This window comes from Macaca mulatta, chromosome 9 (genome assembly GCF_049350105.2).
Source record: "Macaca mulatta isolate MMU2019108-1 chromosome 9, T2T-MMU8v2.0, whole genome shotgun sequence".
In the NCBI taxonomy this organism is placed as follows: Eukaryota; Metazoa; Chordata; class Mammalia; order Primates; family Cercopithecidae; genus Macaca; species Macaca mulatta.
The window spans coordinates 122,780,769-122,797,653 of record NC_133414.1 but is presented as its reverse complement, the minus strand read 5'-3'; the positions used below and the strand labels follow the sequence as shown (position 1 = coordinate 122,797,653).

Sequence of the window (16,885 nt, the reverse complement as noted above, 5' to 3'; positions counted from 1 at the left end):
GCAGCAGGGTGGGAAGCCTTCTGGAAGGAAGCTGAATCATAATGAGGCCTGTGACAGACTGACCAGGTCTGGGGCTTCCTACTGGAACAGGGCCTGGTGTGGACTCAGAGATCAGGGATGCTTCAGGTCTGAGTTCTGAATGATGGGCAGGGACCATTGGGGTTTTTCTTGGTGGGCTAGGCTAGAGGAGACAACTATGGAGTTGGTCACACTTCATGCATGACCACAGCAGCTTTTAACAGAAGTTCCCCAGAAACCACTGGTACAAGGACAGGTGGCAAGGAGCAGCCATAAGGCCCCCAGCAGCATATCTGCACCACCAGGGCTGTGACTACCCCCAAGTCCCACCCTCAGAGCTGCTGCCAGCATAGACTTATCAGCTGTGAACTTCAGGTTTCTCCTAATGAGGAGGCCGATGAATCAAACTGGCTAGTTTACAATTACTCTCCGCTCAAGAAAGGAATGAGCTTAATAGCCCCGAGTAAAATGGGGCAGTAGCACATTACCGTGGCTGGTCAGGATGGAGACATTGGCTCGCTCATCTCTGTAACCCCAGCTCTCCAGCTTGGGGGCCTCTCTCTCTAAAATTCTGCCAGTTTCAGGGACTCCCCTCTATATCCAGTTGCTGTGCCACTGTTTATTTACCATAGTGAAGATAAATTTCACTTTCCTCATTGGATAAAAACAAACAAAACAAAAAATCTCTGCTGCTTTCTTTGGTATAGATGCCTCAAAAAGGACGTCTCCCAGGTTCACAAACCATCCTTTCCAAAGGTCAAAGTTTTAGCCGACCTAACTCCACCCTTTGAGGTCAATATATTTCCCTGGTTAGCAGGTCTCACCGGTGGCCCTCCTGGGCCCTGCCCAAGACCCAGTGTAGAATCTCCAGGGGGAGAGACTAGAAAAATCACTTTCAAGTGAATTTGATAATGAGGCAAAGACTGGGTAGGTTTAGATTAGAACCTCTCCAGTTTGCTAACAAGATAGTACGCTGGGTTCCACACACATTTCTAGACAAAGTTCTGGCAAAGCTATTCCAGAATCTTACCTCACCGCTAGGTTCCCCTCGGGGTGGGGGCATGGGGGGCAGATGAACTAGGCCTCACAGCATGCAGCTTCTCTCTAACACCCATTCCTCATTTCTCTATGGGTAGAATCTAGTTAAAGAGAACCATGGCAAAGACAGAAGTAGTCTGTGGGGCAGTCTCCGAGGGGCGAAGTAGCCAGGGTATTGAAGGAGCTAGCCTACCACACATGGAACACTCACTCATTGCCAGAGAGGCTAGACGTCACTGTGGACCTCCGAGGTGGACGAGGCCTGCGGTGAAGCTGACTTCCACCACTTACAGCTGCGTGGCCATGAAGGATAATAACCTCTTTAAGGCATAGTCCACTCCTTCAGAGCATGAACAGAACAGTAATCCTTTCAGGGTTGCTGTGAGCTTTGTCTACCACGAAGAACAGAAATTACTCAGCATAGAACCTGACCCATAGTCAGTGCTCAGTGAGTGCCAGCTACTATGTATTCAACAAACACTGGGTAAAAATAACAAAAACAAAACAAAAACAGATAGGCCTGGCCCCAGCACAGAACTTACAGGGTACAGGATCTTAAAGGGACATTTACCTCTAAAATAATAGAAGACAATGGGTATTTGTTTTTAAAGTGACAGGAAAATAACTGTGGGTCAGAAATGAATTTTTTTCTGACCCCTAGAAGCAGGGAAAAAAAAAAAAAAGAGGATGAGAGTCCTGACCTTGCCCCTTCTTTAGACTTAAGTTTGTTGGAGCTAAAATAGAGTATAGCGGCACAGAAAAGGGGTGTGTCTTACACATTGCAGAGCATTTAGCCTTGGGACAAATTGTTACCCCCGCACCTGCCGTAATGTGTCTGACAGCTTGGCTACCTGGAACTGTTTCGAGTTGTCAGCTTCCATATCCCTCCTGATATGGTTGGCTCTGTGTTTCCATCAAAATCTCATCTTGTAGTTCCCATAATCTCCACAGCTTGTGGGAGGCACCAGGTGGAGATAATTGATTCATGGGGGAGGTTTTTCCCCCATCCTGCTCTCGTGATAGTGAGTTAGTGCTCACGAGATCTGATGGTTTTATAAGGGGTTCCCCCCGCTTCGCTGGGTGCTCAGGCTCTCTTCTGCTACCCTGTGAGGACGTGTTTTCCCACCGTGATTGTGAGTTTCCTGAGGGCTTCCCCAGCCATGTGGAACTGTGAGTCAATTAAACCTCTTTTCTTTCTAAATTTCCGAGTCTCAGATATTCCCTTCATGGCAGTGTGAGAACAGACTAATACACCTCCCTATATCAAGTGTCCCAAATTTCTCCTTAAAAATCCTCTTATGGCCGGGTGCAGTGGCTCACACCTGTAATCCCAGCATTTTGGGAGGCTGAGGGGGGCAGATCATTTGAGGTTAGGAGTTCGAGACCAGTTTGACCTACATAGTGAAATTATATCTCTACTAAAATACAAAAATTAGCCGGGCATGGTGGTGGGCGCCTGTAATCCCAGCCACTCGGGAGGCTGAGGCAGGAGAATTCCTTGAACCCAGGAGGTAGAGGTTGCAGTGAGCTGAGATCGTGCCATTGCACTCCAACCTGGGCTACAGAGCAAGACTCCCTCTCAAACAAAAAAACCCTCTTATACCTGCAAACTACGAAGTGAAACATAATTAATTGGATGTGAGAACCAAAAGAGAAATGAAATGCTTGGGGGCAGAACCACAATCCTGCTTTTCAGAGCCGGGAGGTGAAGCAGGGCTGGGCCAGGTTCCTGCGAGAAAGCAGAGTGCTAAGCGTCAGGGTCACGAACAGGCACAGGGTAGTGCTAGTGCTCGGCGTGCAACCTTGCCCAGTCCTGCCACTACCAATCCTCCACTAGCCTTTTCCTTTTCAAAACTGGGAGTAGAGACTAGGGTTGGGCCAGGTGAGAGGAGTTGAAAGTTAACTACTAGAGAATAGCAGAATCAAAGGCACTCAGCCGGCAACCTACTCTGCTGAGATGCACGTGGGGCATACAGCGCGAGAAAAGGGGCTCCTGGTTCTGAATTTGCGGCTCCTCCTCAGGTACCATCTGAAAGAGCCTCCATCACCCAGGATCTTGTTAAAACAAAGCCTTCTGCTTTTGTGGCATGGCGTCCCAAGGGTGTGAGGACGGAGACAGCAGGAAACAATACACCACAGATTTATAGACAGCTTTGAAACCAACAAAGGTGCTTTTTGCCCTTCCTTGTGGCTGGTCTATCTACAAGTGTTGACACTGGTTTCATTTTAAATTTAAAATGGCAGCTAGAGAGGTTGGTGGAATAGGATAAGCCAGGACTCTACTCTCAGTTTCACTGCTTTCCGACAGAAATTGTTAGACAAGTTACTTTGCCCTCGTAAAACTTAGTTCCTCTTCTGCAAACTGGGGTTAACAGCACCCACTTCAAAGTCGCTGCCCTTAAGAGAGATGATAAAAGGGCCCATCTGGTACCTAGTAGGTAATTATTATGCACAAAGTGCATACATTGATATACAAAAAGAAACTCTCTGAAAGACTGTAATCCTTCTGCCCCAAGGAATCAAGAAATTACTTGAAATCAACGAACCCCTCTTCATCTACTCAGCCAAGGGCAGAAGTTAGATGGACAGACCCCCTGCCTAGAAGCATGTCCATAAGAAAAAGAAAAACCAAAAGGCAAGGGTCACTGGGAAGACCTCTTTGGCACCAGCTTCAGTGGTTTCTCTTTTTTGAAGTTTCTCAGAATCTCACAAATGAGATGAGCTCTGTCCATCACAAGGCCATGCTCAACGGTCTTGCCAGCATTCCCATCAGTGTCAAGGCAGAATGTTGCATCTCAGAAGATGAGATTTAGCCTGCTGTGTGACCCCTGTGCTGAGGTAGAGGGGCAGGGCTGTGTGTGGGCTCCCACACGCCTGCTCACCATGGGGATGAACTCTTTAAACAGTAGAGAAACGGGACTTCTGGAACAATCCTAAGGCACATAACAGCCACATAATCCCAAGACTACAGGGATTCTAATAAGATTTCTAATAAGAAAAGTCAGCAAGTATTCCCTTCACTCTGTGAAAGAACATAAGAGCCCCCAATTTAGACTGTCTTGTTGGGGAGATGACTTAAAAATGGTAAACCGAAAAGCAACATAATAGGTGAAGCCATTTCAATTAAGGGATGCCAGGTTAGAGACAGCGAATGAGGAAAATTACAATAGAACAACCTCTTCTGGGTTTATATGAGGATTCAGAAAGTATAGAGGAAGAAAACTGCTTTGAGGAGAAACAAGTAGGGCTACTGCAAGAAAGGGCTACTGTGTGATGGTTGATACTGAGTGTCAACTCGATTGAATTGAATAATGCAAAGAATTGTTGCTGGGTGTGTTTGTGAGGGTGCTGCCAAAGGAGATGAACATTTGAGTCAGTGGGCTGGGAGAGGCAGACCCACCTTCAATCTGGGTGGGCACCATCTAATCAGCTGCCAGTGCAGCTAGACTAAAACAGGCAGATGGAAAGAGCAGACTTGCTGAGTCTTCCAGCCTTCATCTTTCCCGTGCTGGATGCTTCCTGTCCTCTAACATCGGACTCCAAGCTCTTCAGGTTTTGGACTCTTGGACTTACACCAGCGGTTTGCCAGGGGCTCTCAGGCCTTCAGCCACAGACTGAAGGCTGCACTGTTGGCTTCCCTGCTTTTGAGGTTTTGAGACTCTGATTGGTTTCCTTGCTCCTCAGCTTGCAGACAGCCTATTGTGAGACTTCACCTTGTAATCATGTGAGTCAATACTCCTTAGTAAACTACCCTTCATATATACATCTATCCTATTCCGTCCCTCTAGAGAACCCTAATACAGACTGCCATTTTGTTAACAAGATCCCATTAAATAGCTGCTGCATACCTTTCTAAGCAACAATCCAACCTGTTGCAAGCACTAGGTACCTTGGCTAAAAGCATCCAGTTACTGAGCTGCAGTTAACACATAGTTCAAAAACTCTTGCAACAGAGAAATCTGAAGAATATCACACCTTGACCATCTCATTGCTCCTGGAACTCTACTGTAAGAAACTAGTTTGTAAAACTAGACTGAAAAAATGGAGGGGTTGGCATGTGTCAGGGGCCCCCTCTAGTGACTCTGGAAAAAAAAGTGAAGTAATTTGGGATTGAGGATACTGGGAGAAAAAATAGCAGCCCAGACAGTGCTGAAGAAAGCCTCAGCCTTATCTGCCTTTGCAGCCCTCATTTCTAATTCTGAGGTGGTACGATAGATTCCTGTGTTTGAAGACCTCTCCTAGCAAAGACCTCTGCCTCAGAAGTGTTAGGGACTTCCAGTACATTACACCTTAACTGCCTCTGTTAGTCCCAAATGATTTGGCCTTAAACCCATGTCCTTCGATTTTCTGTGGTGGTGGGTTTTTTTCACCCATATGTACTTCCATGTTTCCAGCCTTTATCGCCGTCATTGTTAATTGCTGAATAATTTTAGGTGTATATTTATAAAGCCAAAGCAGGACTTGTGATCACTGCACACTTTGATGTTTGATAATCAACTTTCCAGGCACTGATCTGAACACACAGTATCCATGAGATAACATTCAAATCTTAATGTCTCTTTCCAATAATAGACTTATACCAACCAATGTGAGGACTTCAGAGAGGAAATATATCCATGTGCTTCTTGCAAACCTAATCGCTAGGCTGCCTCATGTCCCTGTGCAATTACTGGCTGCCACAAGGGCTCTTACACCCAGGAGACTCTCTGTCTCTAGGAAGGGGAGAGTGAGTGCCACATGGTGGCAGATTTATGGAGCAACGCTGGCATCTTTCATGCAGAAGACTGGCAGCCAGGAGTAATCCAGTCCCCCTAGGACACTGACACAAGTGATCGGAGTATACCTAAATAGGTGCGGTCTAAAGAAAACAGGAGTGGGGAGGCAAAGGGCAAAGAAAACCAGAGATGGTGAATTGTGCCCTTAAAATCTATTTCTCTGTGTCATGTGGAGGATCAGTCAACACTGTGCTCTCTCTCTCCCATTTACATAGTTAACTTGGGAGAAAGAAAGAGCTAATGTATTAAAGAGTCTGTCCTACTTCTGAAGCAGGAAAGCCAGGACTTGGTTCTGGCTCTGTGGGTTATTAAGCTGTGTGTGCTCACTTATTCATTTGGGTCACTTACCTAATCTGGACTTCAAATTTCCTCATCTATAAAATTAAAGTATTAAACTAAAAAATGTTGTATCTCTGGATCTAAATATATCCTGTGAAGTACTAACTTAGACAAAGTGTAGATATGAAAGCCATTTTTTTATTTTTTTGAGACGGAGTCTCGCTCAGTCGCCCAGGCTGAAGTGCAGTGACACAATCTCACCTCACTGCAAGCTCCGCCTCCTGGGTTCATGCCATTCTCCTGCCTCAGCCTCCTGAGTAGCTGGGACTACAGGTGCATGCCACCAGGTCTGGCTAATTTTTTGTATTTTTAGTAGAGATGGGTTTCACCGTGTTAGCCAGAATGCTCTCGATCTCCTGACCTCATGATCCACCCACCTCGGCCTCTTGAAGTGTTGGGATTACAGGCATGAGCCACCATGCCTGGCCGAAAGCCATTTCTAAGAAGACATGTTTTGTGAAATCTGATCTCTTGCCAAAATAATATTCCTTCTAGAAATGTTAACCCACTTCATCAAGAATTACTTACTGTGACCAAAATAAAAGCTGTTAATACTTCTAGGCAATAGGCAATTGAAATATTCTGTTCTTACTTTTCTCGGATGAAAAGAATAATTGTTTCTTCCAAAAGATAAAACTAAGGAAACAAGGATATCACTGTTGCTCAATATTCACAAAAAAGGAGAAGATAATTTCCACCTAATTACATATAACTTCAAAACAAGGGCCAGGTGCAGTGGCTCACACCTGTAATTCTAACACTTTGGGAAGCCAATGATCACTTGAGGCCAGGAGTTCAACACCAGCCTGGGTAAAGTGAGACCCCTATCTACTTAAAAGCACATACCTGTAATTCTAGCTACCTACTTGGGAGGGTGTGGTGGGAGGAACCTTGAGCCCAGGAGTTGGAGATGACATCGAGTTATGATTGAGCCATTGCACTCCAGCCTGAACAAGAGTGAGGCCCTGTCTTCTCTTTAAAAAAAGAAAAAAAAAAAAGGAAAATACCAAGTAGGGAAGGAAAGATCCTCCTAAGTAGCAGGCTAACACTTTGCTGTTACCATTTAAACTGCGTTAATGTGCAACTGGTTCCATTTACACTTCCCTCCATTTAAGATAGCAGACTAAGCATAAATACACAAACCTGGATTATTAGCATTCCAGGATAAGGAGATATGCCTGAGTAAAAAGATACAGAATGAATAGTATTTCGTAAATGTAACACTTTTTCCTCCTCCCAGGCTCAAGTGACCCCTTCCACCTCAGCCTCCCAAGTAGCTGGGACTACAGGTGTGGCCACCACAACCAGGTAATTTTTAAATTTTTTGTAGAAATGGGATCTCACTATGTTGCCCAGGCTGGTCTCAAACTCCTGGCTCAAATGATCCTCCTGCTCCAGCTTCTAAAAATGTTGGTATTACAGGTATGAGCCACTATACCTAGCAGAATTTTTATGAAAAGTTCTTAAATCTTTAAGACAGAACATAATCTCTGTACCTCTGTAGCAAGCACCCAACAACTGGAAGCTGTATCCTGTGTAAGACCATTCACTGGGTGATAGTGAAATATGAATACTGTTCACTTTACTTAAACACTAGTATTCTCCCTTTGTGGGAAGCTGAATCAAAGTACTAGTCCTTTTATTTAGAGTTTGTTTTGTTTTTGGATGGAGTCTCGCTGTCTCCTAGGCTGGAGTGCTGTAGCGCAATCTTAGCTCACTGCAACCTCTACTGCCCAGGTTCAAGCAATTCTCCTGCCTCAGTCTCCCGAGTAGCTGGGACTATAGGCCCGTGTCACTTCGCCCAGCTGATTTTTGTATTTTTAGTAGAAATGGGGTTTCACCATGTTGGTCAGGCTGGTCTTGAGCTCTTGACCTCAAGTGATCTGCTCGCCTCGGCCTCCCAAAGTGCTGGGATTACAGGCGTGAGCCACCGCACCTGGCCTCGAGAGTTATTAAAAGAGAAACACTTTTTAAGAATTAACTAAATATTTCCAAAGACAAGTTTGCTATTGCTTACTTTTAAAAAAGGAATCCTCCCTTTCTCTTTCTCCATTTTCTACTGACTATATTATTCACAGTAAAATTATTTCTATAAATTGCATCATTTTATAAAATTACTTTTTCACTAATTTTGAGTAGACAAATCCTTAACCTACATATTAACCATTTCATGTTTTACATCTTTTTCAAAAACAGCATAAAAAGTAAATAAAAATCCTTACAAATATTCACACTGACTTCTAGGACTCTAAGCTGGGAAAATAATCCTAAATTTTGGGAGTTTTATGTATAAAAGTGTTGATTTTTTAAATTCATTTTTGGTACTTTAGCCAAAAGAAAACAATCCAGTGGGATAGTTAAGTAAATTATGCTACTTCTACTTGACAGAATAGCATATGGCTATTAAAATTTTGTTTCCAAAGCATTAAAACAGCAATATTTTATACTGTATTACTAAATTAAAAATCTAAGATATAAAATTATGCACCTAGAATAAACATAAAAATAAACCACAAAACTTTTTATGAAGATTTGAAGGAAATGCCCCAAAATATTAATATTGGCAGGCCAAAGTGGAAGATCACCTGAGCCCAGGAGTTCAAGATTGCAGTGAGCTGTGATCCTGCCACTGCACTCCAGCCTGGGTGATGGGATGAGACCCCTCATCTCTTAAAATATATGTTCTTCAATTCCACTATGGTGAATGTAATGCATTTGTAACAGTATTAACAAAATCTGCAAGTGGAAGAATCAGTACTACTCTGAGGAAAGGACTCTCCAGCCAAAGAGAAGCACTTAGATTTTATGCATCATTGGCTAACTCCTTGGGTAAATGTCTGTCCTTCTAAGTTTCTGGGTTAAGTATGCTCAGGATTGTCACATTTTTCTATTCAGTTTCATTAGAATTAACAACTCATGACTAAGATATCGCAAAGAATATAGGCTTTTACAAAAATTTATTGTTTCATTATTAGGTGCTTTATTATTATAAATTTACTGGCATTTCATCATACTAATATCTTTTGGGAAACAAGAATAATATTAAGTTTTAGAATGATGCTATGTCTGTAACATCCTTTGAATTGAATCTTGGAACTTACCTTACACCAAATTCTGTATTATAAGGGATTGGTCATTATCAGAGGAAATCTACAAATTATAAACTATACACCAAGCATTCATGATGAATATTCTTAGGTAGATGTTTAAGAAAAATTCTTGGGGAAATGTGTAAGAAAAATGGTAGAAATACTAGAAAGATATTCTAGTTACATAACCCTTTGAATGGAATCGTAGATAGAACATATACCAAATTATCTATCATAGATCAGTTATATTACAGCAAAGCTATAAAGTATAAATAATACACCGAACATTTAAACTCTAAAGATTCAGTCAAAATGAAAACCCAAAGTAAACACACATTTTAAAATTCGATTTAAAGTCCCATTACTATTTCTTTATTTTAAAAGTATCTCTCTAGGTATTTCTGGTTTCCAATGATGGAAGAGTAGCTCCTAACAAATTCTCCTACAGATAAAAAGTATAAACTGAGGCCAGGGGAAATCAACAAGAAAAAGAAATTAAAGGTAAATATTTCAAAAGGAAGAAATAAAACTGCCTCTTTCTTGCAAATGACATGACTGTCTATGTGGAAAATGTCAATCTACAAAAAGCTACAAGGACTATTAAGGTAGTCTTCCAGGGTCACAGGAGACCCACAGTGAGGGCTGCACTTCAAGACCTACTTTCAAAGAAAAGAGTACGGAAAGGGGAAAAAATGTAACCTCACAATGAAGAAAACTGGCAAATACAAGGTTGGGTAGGTGATCGAGGTAAATATCATCAGTGATAAAGCATGTTAATATGTACTATTATATGAGGTAATGAGAATACTTCACTTCTGTGGTATTAGCCCCAATCTAACCATGAGAAAAATATCAAACCCAATTTGAGGGACATTCTACAAAACATCTGAATATTCCTCAAAATTGTCAAGATATAATAAACAATGACAGAAACTCTCACAGACTAGAAGAGATGTAAGTAAATGTAATGTAGTATCCTCTGTGGGATCCTACAAAAGGAAAAGGGCCTTAGTAGAAAAACTAGTCAAATCTGAATGAAATCTTGAGTTTAGTTGATAGCAATATATCAATGATAAATATACTATGGTTGGTAGGGGCTGATTTTGTGCTTCCCTTCCCAAATTCACATGTTGAAGTCCTAACCCTCAATACCTCAAATGTAACTGTATTTGGAGACAGGCCTTTTAAAGAGGTGATTAAGTTAAAATGAGGCCTTACATCCAATCTGATTAGTGTTCTCACTGGAAAAGACTATGACAAATGAAAAGCCACATAAAACACTAAATTAGTCATAAACCAATTATTTAATTGAAGCTATAAAAAAGGCAGTATAAGTGATAAAACAATTAGGAAAGAATATTTAGCATGTTTCAAAAGATTTAAAATAGCAGGACATTTTACAAAAAGTTGTACAGGAAATAAAATTCTTAAACTATAAGTACAAACATGACATTACAGAGTATCTTATAAAATACAAAGACAAATATAAAAGGACTATGATGCTTTAAGTCTGAAAACTATTAATAATGGCCAAATATTTAGGTTTAAATTCACAGTTCCTGGGTATGAGAATCATTACTATACACATCTCCCAAACCAGTAGGTAGTATTTTCCAATTAACCATGTGTGGTATCATCTTCTACAAAGTCTTTGGCCATCTCTGCTGTGATCACATCAATATGACTAACCTGAAGAATAAATGTTAAAAACAAAATCTGTTAAATACATCTGTTTGCATTGTATAGGGTAATATATACAGCCCATCACCTACATTTTTAAATTTTTCTTTTTTTTTTTTTTTTTGAGATGGAGTCTTGCTCTTGTCGCCTAGGCTGGAGTGCAGTGGCACGATCTTGGCTCACTGCAACCTCCGCCTCCCAAATTCAAGCAATTCTTCTGCCTCAGCCTCCCAAGTAGCTGGGACTACAGGCTCACACCACCATGCCCAGCTAATTTCGTATTTTTAGTAGAGACAGGGTTTCTCCATACTGGCCAGGCTGGTCTCAAACTCCTGACCTGATGATCCACCTGCCTTGGCCTCCCAAAGTGCTGGGATTACAGGCGTCAGCCACTGCGCACAGCCTATCACCTATATTTTACATATGAAGTAAAATAATTCTGAAGCACTGACTTATAAAACCTTTATTTACAGTGGTGTTTGTTCAATGCATGGATTTAAAAAATATGTATTTTAATGCTCTGAAGAAATACCATGCCTAAACATCTAAACTACCTTTTGTTCACTTTCTATTACTTTGCTATTTCATCAATAATGTTAAGGTTGGGAAGACACCCAGGAAGAGCTATGCAGTCCATACAAATGAACATATGTAATTGTTAAAGATTGTGCATTACAGAAGCACTGAATAGACTGGATAGAAAGATATGGTTTGCTAATGCCAATGAAAATAAAACGAATGCAATGCCATAAACCACTGCTAAACTTCATAGTTATTTGAAGGAAAAGTTTTTTCTTTAAAAAGACATCAGATAAGCAAAGACTTTCTAAGTTTTCTTTCACTATTTAACATAAAATCAGAATTCAACAAATTAATTACAAACTTAAAAAATTACCTTATTTCTGAACTTTACACCATAGAATTTGTCAGCTGACTCAAGCAGTTCAGGCCTAAAAGTAGTTGTAATAAACTGAGCATGTACAGCAAGTTCCATAATCATATCTGTAAAAAGGAAATAGTGCTTTAACAAATTTCTCTTTTCAGCAGAGCTGAAAATTTAAAAAGCAACTATCTTTACTCTTATTAAAATTCAAAACTGCCTGAGTTTGATTTTTTCATACATTGTATCAGCAAATATTACCAGCTTATTGTTAAATACAAAACCAAAACTGTACTGAACTGTACCTGACACAGCCTTTCTGTGCTGAGCATCCAGAGCCTGGTCAATCTCATCAAACAAGTAAAATGGAGCTGGGTCACATTTCTGAATGGCAAAAATCAGAGCAAGAGCTACCAAGGATTTCTGTCCACCTGAAAGCTGTTGCATTTCTCTCATTTCACCTTGTTTTCCTGTAAATGACACCTAAGAATAAACACATGAGTTAATATCCTAAAGGGTAGAACCACCACCATCTTCCAAAAGTAACTTGCATATAATGCACCAATCAGATATGCAAAAGATACTATAAATTCTATTATGGTAATGCTCTGAGGAAAATGGAATATAAAGGTATTTTACCCTAATTCCAACTCCAGTAAACTGGTCAACTGATGGGACACTGCTTTGTGAGCCAGAACCCCTCTCACTCTCACCGCTCCCTTCTCCTTCATCTTGAGACTGACTGCCTTCCACATCTCCTTTCTTCATCACCAAAGTAGCTTTGCCACCAGGTACTAACTTCTGGAATACTTCACTGAAGTTCTTGGATACCTTAAAAAAAAAAAAAAAAAGACTGAAATATAAATTTTGCTTAGGTAGAATTATATATTAACAAGTAAAATATTTAAAAGCTACCAATTATTTTTTAATCTTAACAAGGATAACAGACTGGATCCTTCTAAAGGCTGTGTAAAACATTCAAGTTACTGTAAACCTATATGTTAGATTTGTTCACATGTATTAGATTCACCTGTTAATGAGGAAAAAAGCTTTAAAATCTTTACAAACTGAGTAAGAGCTGAAGCTTTTGTCCTGTGTATATTTTTACTACAAAGCAAAACATACCTGTTTGAAAGTTAACTGAATAGCTTCGTATTTCCGAAGTTCAAGTACATTCATCAGCTCCATGATCGATTTGTAACCCCTATCTAACTCTTCTTGTCGCTTTATTAACTTTTCTTTCTGCTCTGAGAAATTTACAAACTGATCCAAAGCCTTTTTGTTAACATGGCTGTACTTCTTTAATTCTGTGTTGCACTGCTCAAGTTTTCGAAACAACTAAAAAGAGAAAATATGTATTCATATAAATAAATTTACATACCAAGCAATTTGTTAACAAGACTTCAAATTTTAAAACCAACCTGTTTGAGGCTCAGTGTCTGGTACTTTTCAAATGCTTCCTGGGGAAGTGATCCAAGTTCTCGAATTTTCTTCATACACTCCTCTTTCTTCTTCAATAGCATGCCTTGCCGATTTGTCATCTTTTCCAGTTCTTTAGTATCATGATTTATAGCATCCATATGTTCTTTTTCCATATTTTTCCAGCGCTCCATACTCTTCTGAAGCTCCTTAATTCCAGCTTCTGTTTTATCAATGGAATTGTCCAAATCTAAGATGGGGGGAAAAACAAAATTAGGCTATAATATCTAGTTTAAAGCCAGTGTTACAGCGTTATTTGAGTAAAGATTTTTATGATCAAACCTACCAAAATAGGTTTTAGGTTTTTGTCAGTGTTTAAAATTATCTGTGAACATTTATGAACCACTTAAATCAGTACAAAATTAGAAGTATATATATGTCACTCAAATATATAATTTTCATTATTCAATGTTAATGCTTATAAACTAAAGTTATTTTCTTAGCAACTAAGTGATAAGAGAAACTTGAGTCAAGTATTTCATATTTTATCAACAAAATGAATCATTTATGGTCTCAATTGTCACAAACATTTCAGTAAAAACTTCCTATTTATAGTCAACTTACTAAATTCCATTCACTATACATTGTTTATAATGGAAAACAAAAAATCATTAGTATATGCTTCTGCCTATTTGGACATTTTATTCTGCAGTAAACAATTTTATAAAACATGTATGTAAACAAAATTTTACTACATAAAAATTCACCTTCTGATCGTGCCATAGTGTCTTTTACTCTTTTATTGATGGCTTCAAGTTCTGATGTTGTGGCAGTGAGAACAGTACCCCCTTCTGTCTCTCTCAGCTCATTAAGTTCCTATAATAAAAAAATGTAAATTCCATTAGTTTCAAATGTTATGACTGCCAACATTTTCTACAGCTATTGTCTGAACATTCAAGAAAACCAAAAAATATAAATACTTCATATAATTAGAAATATACTTAAAGTATCCATTAAAGGGAAGAAAAAGACATAATTACTAGAAAATTTCTAAGCATCTAAACACCACTGAAAAACTATAACATTTACTAAGTACTTAGAATGTGCCACGATGGCAATTATATAAAACAACTATGATAATATTTAATTTACACAAGAAACTGAGGCTTAGAAATAGTAAGTGACTTGTCCAAAACCACACACTAGGTGGCAGAATTCCAACCCAAGGCCCACAGACACTAAGCTTTCTGTCCCCAAAGCCCTTGCTTTCAATCAGAGCCTCTGATATAACCACTTGCAGTAGGTCATGGCCACCAAGGAGCCCTTAAAAAAAAAAAACACATACACACCTGTTCTACTTGGTCCAAGCGTTTTCTCAGATTCTCATTGAGATAAGTCTCTACTCGAGTAATAATACCTTCTAATTTAATTCTTTCATTTAGCAACTGTCTGTTTTCCTAGAATTAAGAAAAAGTCTACATAAGCATGTACATTTCACACACAGGAAGAGTGCTCATCTGCTGTCCTCTGTAGTACTTGTGCTCACATTGAGCTGAAATGAAGTTTAATACATTATATTCTTCAAAAAAGCCCTATACTTTCATTTTTCTCTTATCAATTCATAATGTTAAATGTTTGTGGCTGGCTCTTTTTGTAATGCTTGTGGTCAAAAACGGTTTCTTTAACTGCTTTTCATTTTTTAGAATCAGTGTTGGTGGTTTACATCTATGCAGTTTTAAAAATCTACTAAAGGCTGGGCACGGTGGCTCAAGCCTGTAATCCCAGCACTTTGGGAGGCCGAGGCGGGCGGATCACAAGGTCAGGAGATCGAGACCATCCTGGCTAACACGGTGAAACTCCGTCTCTACTAAAAAAAAAAAAAAAAAAAAAAAATTAGGCGTGGTGGCTGGCGCCTGTAGTCCCAGCTACTCGGAGGCTGAGGCAGGAGAATGGTGTGAACTCGGGAGGTGGAGCTTGCAGTGAGCTGAGATCGTGCCACTGCACTCCAGCCTGGGCGACAGAGCAAGAATCGTCTCAAAAAAAAAAAAAAAAAAAATCAATTCAAATGTTTAATTAAAATATTAAATATGTAAAGGTAGTAAGATAAATATGGTAAGTCTTAACAAGCTCAAACTTACTAATAGCAATACTTACAACTAATAAGTAATGCTAATTAACTAAACTGTAAGGAAATGAAAATTTCTTGTATAATCCTAACCTAGCTAGAATGGTTTAGAAAAACAAAATCTTATTTACTCCTATGGGTATTAAAAGTCCAAGCCTCATTTTAATATTTTCTCAGTTCTTTTCTTTCATATTTCCCTAGTTAGCAAGAAAGGCACTTTTCACAATAGCCAATTACTAATGAATTTTTTTTCCAGTCAGCCATGTACTTACCTGCTGAAGTTGACGAATCTCATCATTCAGTGCATCTACTCTCTTCTGATCTTCCAAACTCAGTTGAGAAAGCAAATCAGTTCCCAGTTCTGCTTTCAATGATTCTCTGGTAGACTCCATAGCATGCAAGCTTGCCTCCAAACTCTGTAAGCTACGTTGCTATATGACGTTATCCGTTTATTAGTAAGATATTAGCCTCTGGATTACTTATAGTGAAAATTTTAAAACAATCTATATTTGATCTGAGCTAAATACAAAACATAACTCAAATATTAGGTGCTTATTAATGTGGTAATTAGGACTCTAGCAACAAAAAACATACGATGTAATAGTATAGGTGGGGCAGGATGGGCCAGATCATATTCCATGATTAAACTATACAAAAATCTTCAGGCATACTATAACAAAAAGTTGCCGGGCACGGTGGCTCACACCTGTAATCCCAGCACTTTGGGAGGCCAAGGTGGGTGGATCACGAGGTCCAGAGTTCGAGATGAGCCTGGCCAACATGGTGAAACCCGTCTCTCTACTAAAAATACAAAAATTAGCTGGGTATGGAGGCGTGTGCCTGTAATCCCAGCTACTCGGGAGACCGAGGCAGGAGAATCACTTGAATCCGGAAGGCAGAGGTTGCAGTGAGCCGAGATCATGCCATTGCACTCCAGCCTAGGTGACAGGGCGAGACTCCATCCCAAAAAAACCCAAAAGTTGTCAGAATGTGTTGGGATGGTACAATTGCAGGCACATCTTGTTTTTTTTTTAAGCTCTTTGTAGTTTCAGTATTATACTACGTAAAAGATTGGTCAAAACTGTCAAGTTTATGAGACCAATAACATACTATCACATAAGTTTGCTTTCTAATTTTAATACAGTCTGGACAAAATGGAATCAAATGTTCAGCTAATTCCACTGTGCTTCAGATAAAAATGGTTACTGACAAAAACTGACCATCAGACAGTTATGTCATAGCTTCAAATGCCTATTTGTTCAATGCAGGTGGAAAGTTTGAACGTGCCAACAACAGGAGACTCTGGGTATTCATGGGTTTAAGAATGGTGAAACAGATGCAGACATCCAAAAGTATGGGTCCAGCCTGGGCACAGTGGTTCACACCTGTAATTCCAGTACTTTGAGAGGGCAAGGCAGGCGGATCACCTGAGGTCAGGAGTTTGAGACCAGCCTGGCCAACATGGTGAAACCTCATCTCTACTAAAAACACAAAATTAGCCGGATGTGGTGGTGCACGTCTC

General features: G+C 39.8%; 1 protein-coding gene across 1 annotated transcript in view; it reads right to left on the bottom strand.

Annotated features, from left to right (window-relative positions):
- Nucleotides 1-10,544: 10,544 nt before the first annotated feature.
- Nucleotides 10,545-16,885, bottom strand: part of SMC3 (structural maintenance of chromosomes 3) — a 37,827-nt gene continuing 31,486 nt past the window's right edge. Inside the window, exons 21-29 of the mRNA XM_015148176.3 lie at nt 15,636-15,794; nt 14,588-14,695; nt 14,006-14,114; nt 13,241-13,488; nt 12,945-13,157; nt 12,459-12,650; nt 12,125-12,302; nt 11,835-11,941; nt 10,545-10,948 (exon numbers count right to left, since the gene is read on the bottom strand). Coding sequence (XP_015003662.1) covers nt 10,877-10,948; nt 11,835-11,941; nt 12,125-12,302; nt 12,459-12,650; nt 12,945-13,157; nt 13,241-13,488; nt 14,006-14,114; nt 14,588-14,695; nt 15,636-15,794 — 1,386 coding nt within the window. The 3' untranslated portion in view covers nt 10,545-10,876. The remainder of the gene's footprint in view (nt 10,949-11,834; nt 11,942-12,124; nt 12,303-12,458; nt 12,651-12,944; nt 13,158-13,240; nt 13,489-14,005; nt 14,115-14,587; nt 14,696-15,635; nt 15,795-16,885) is intronic.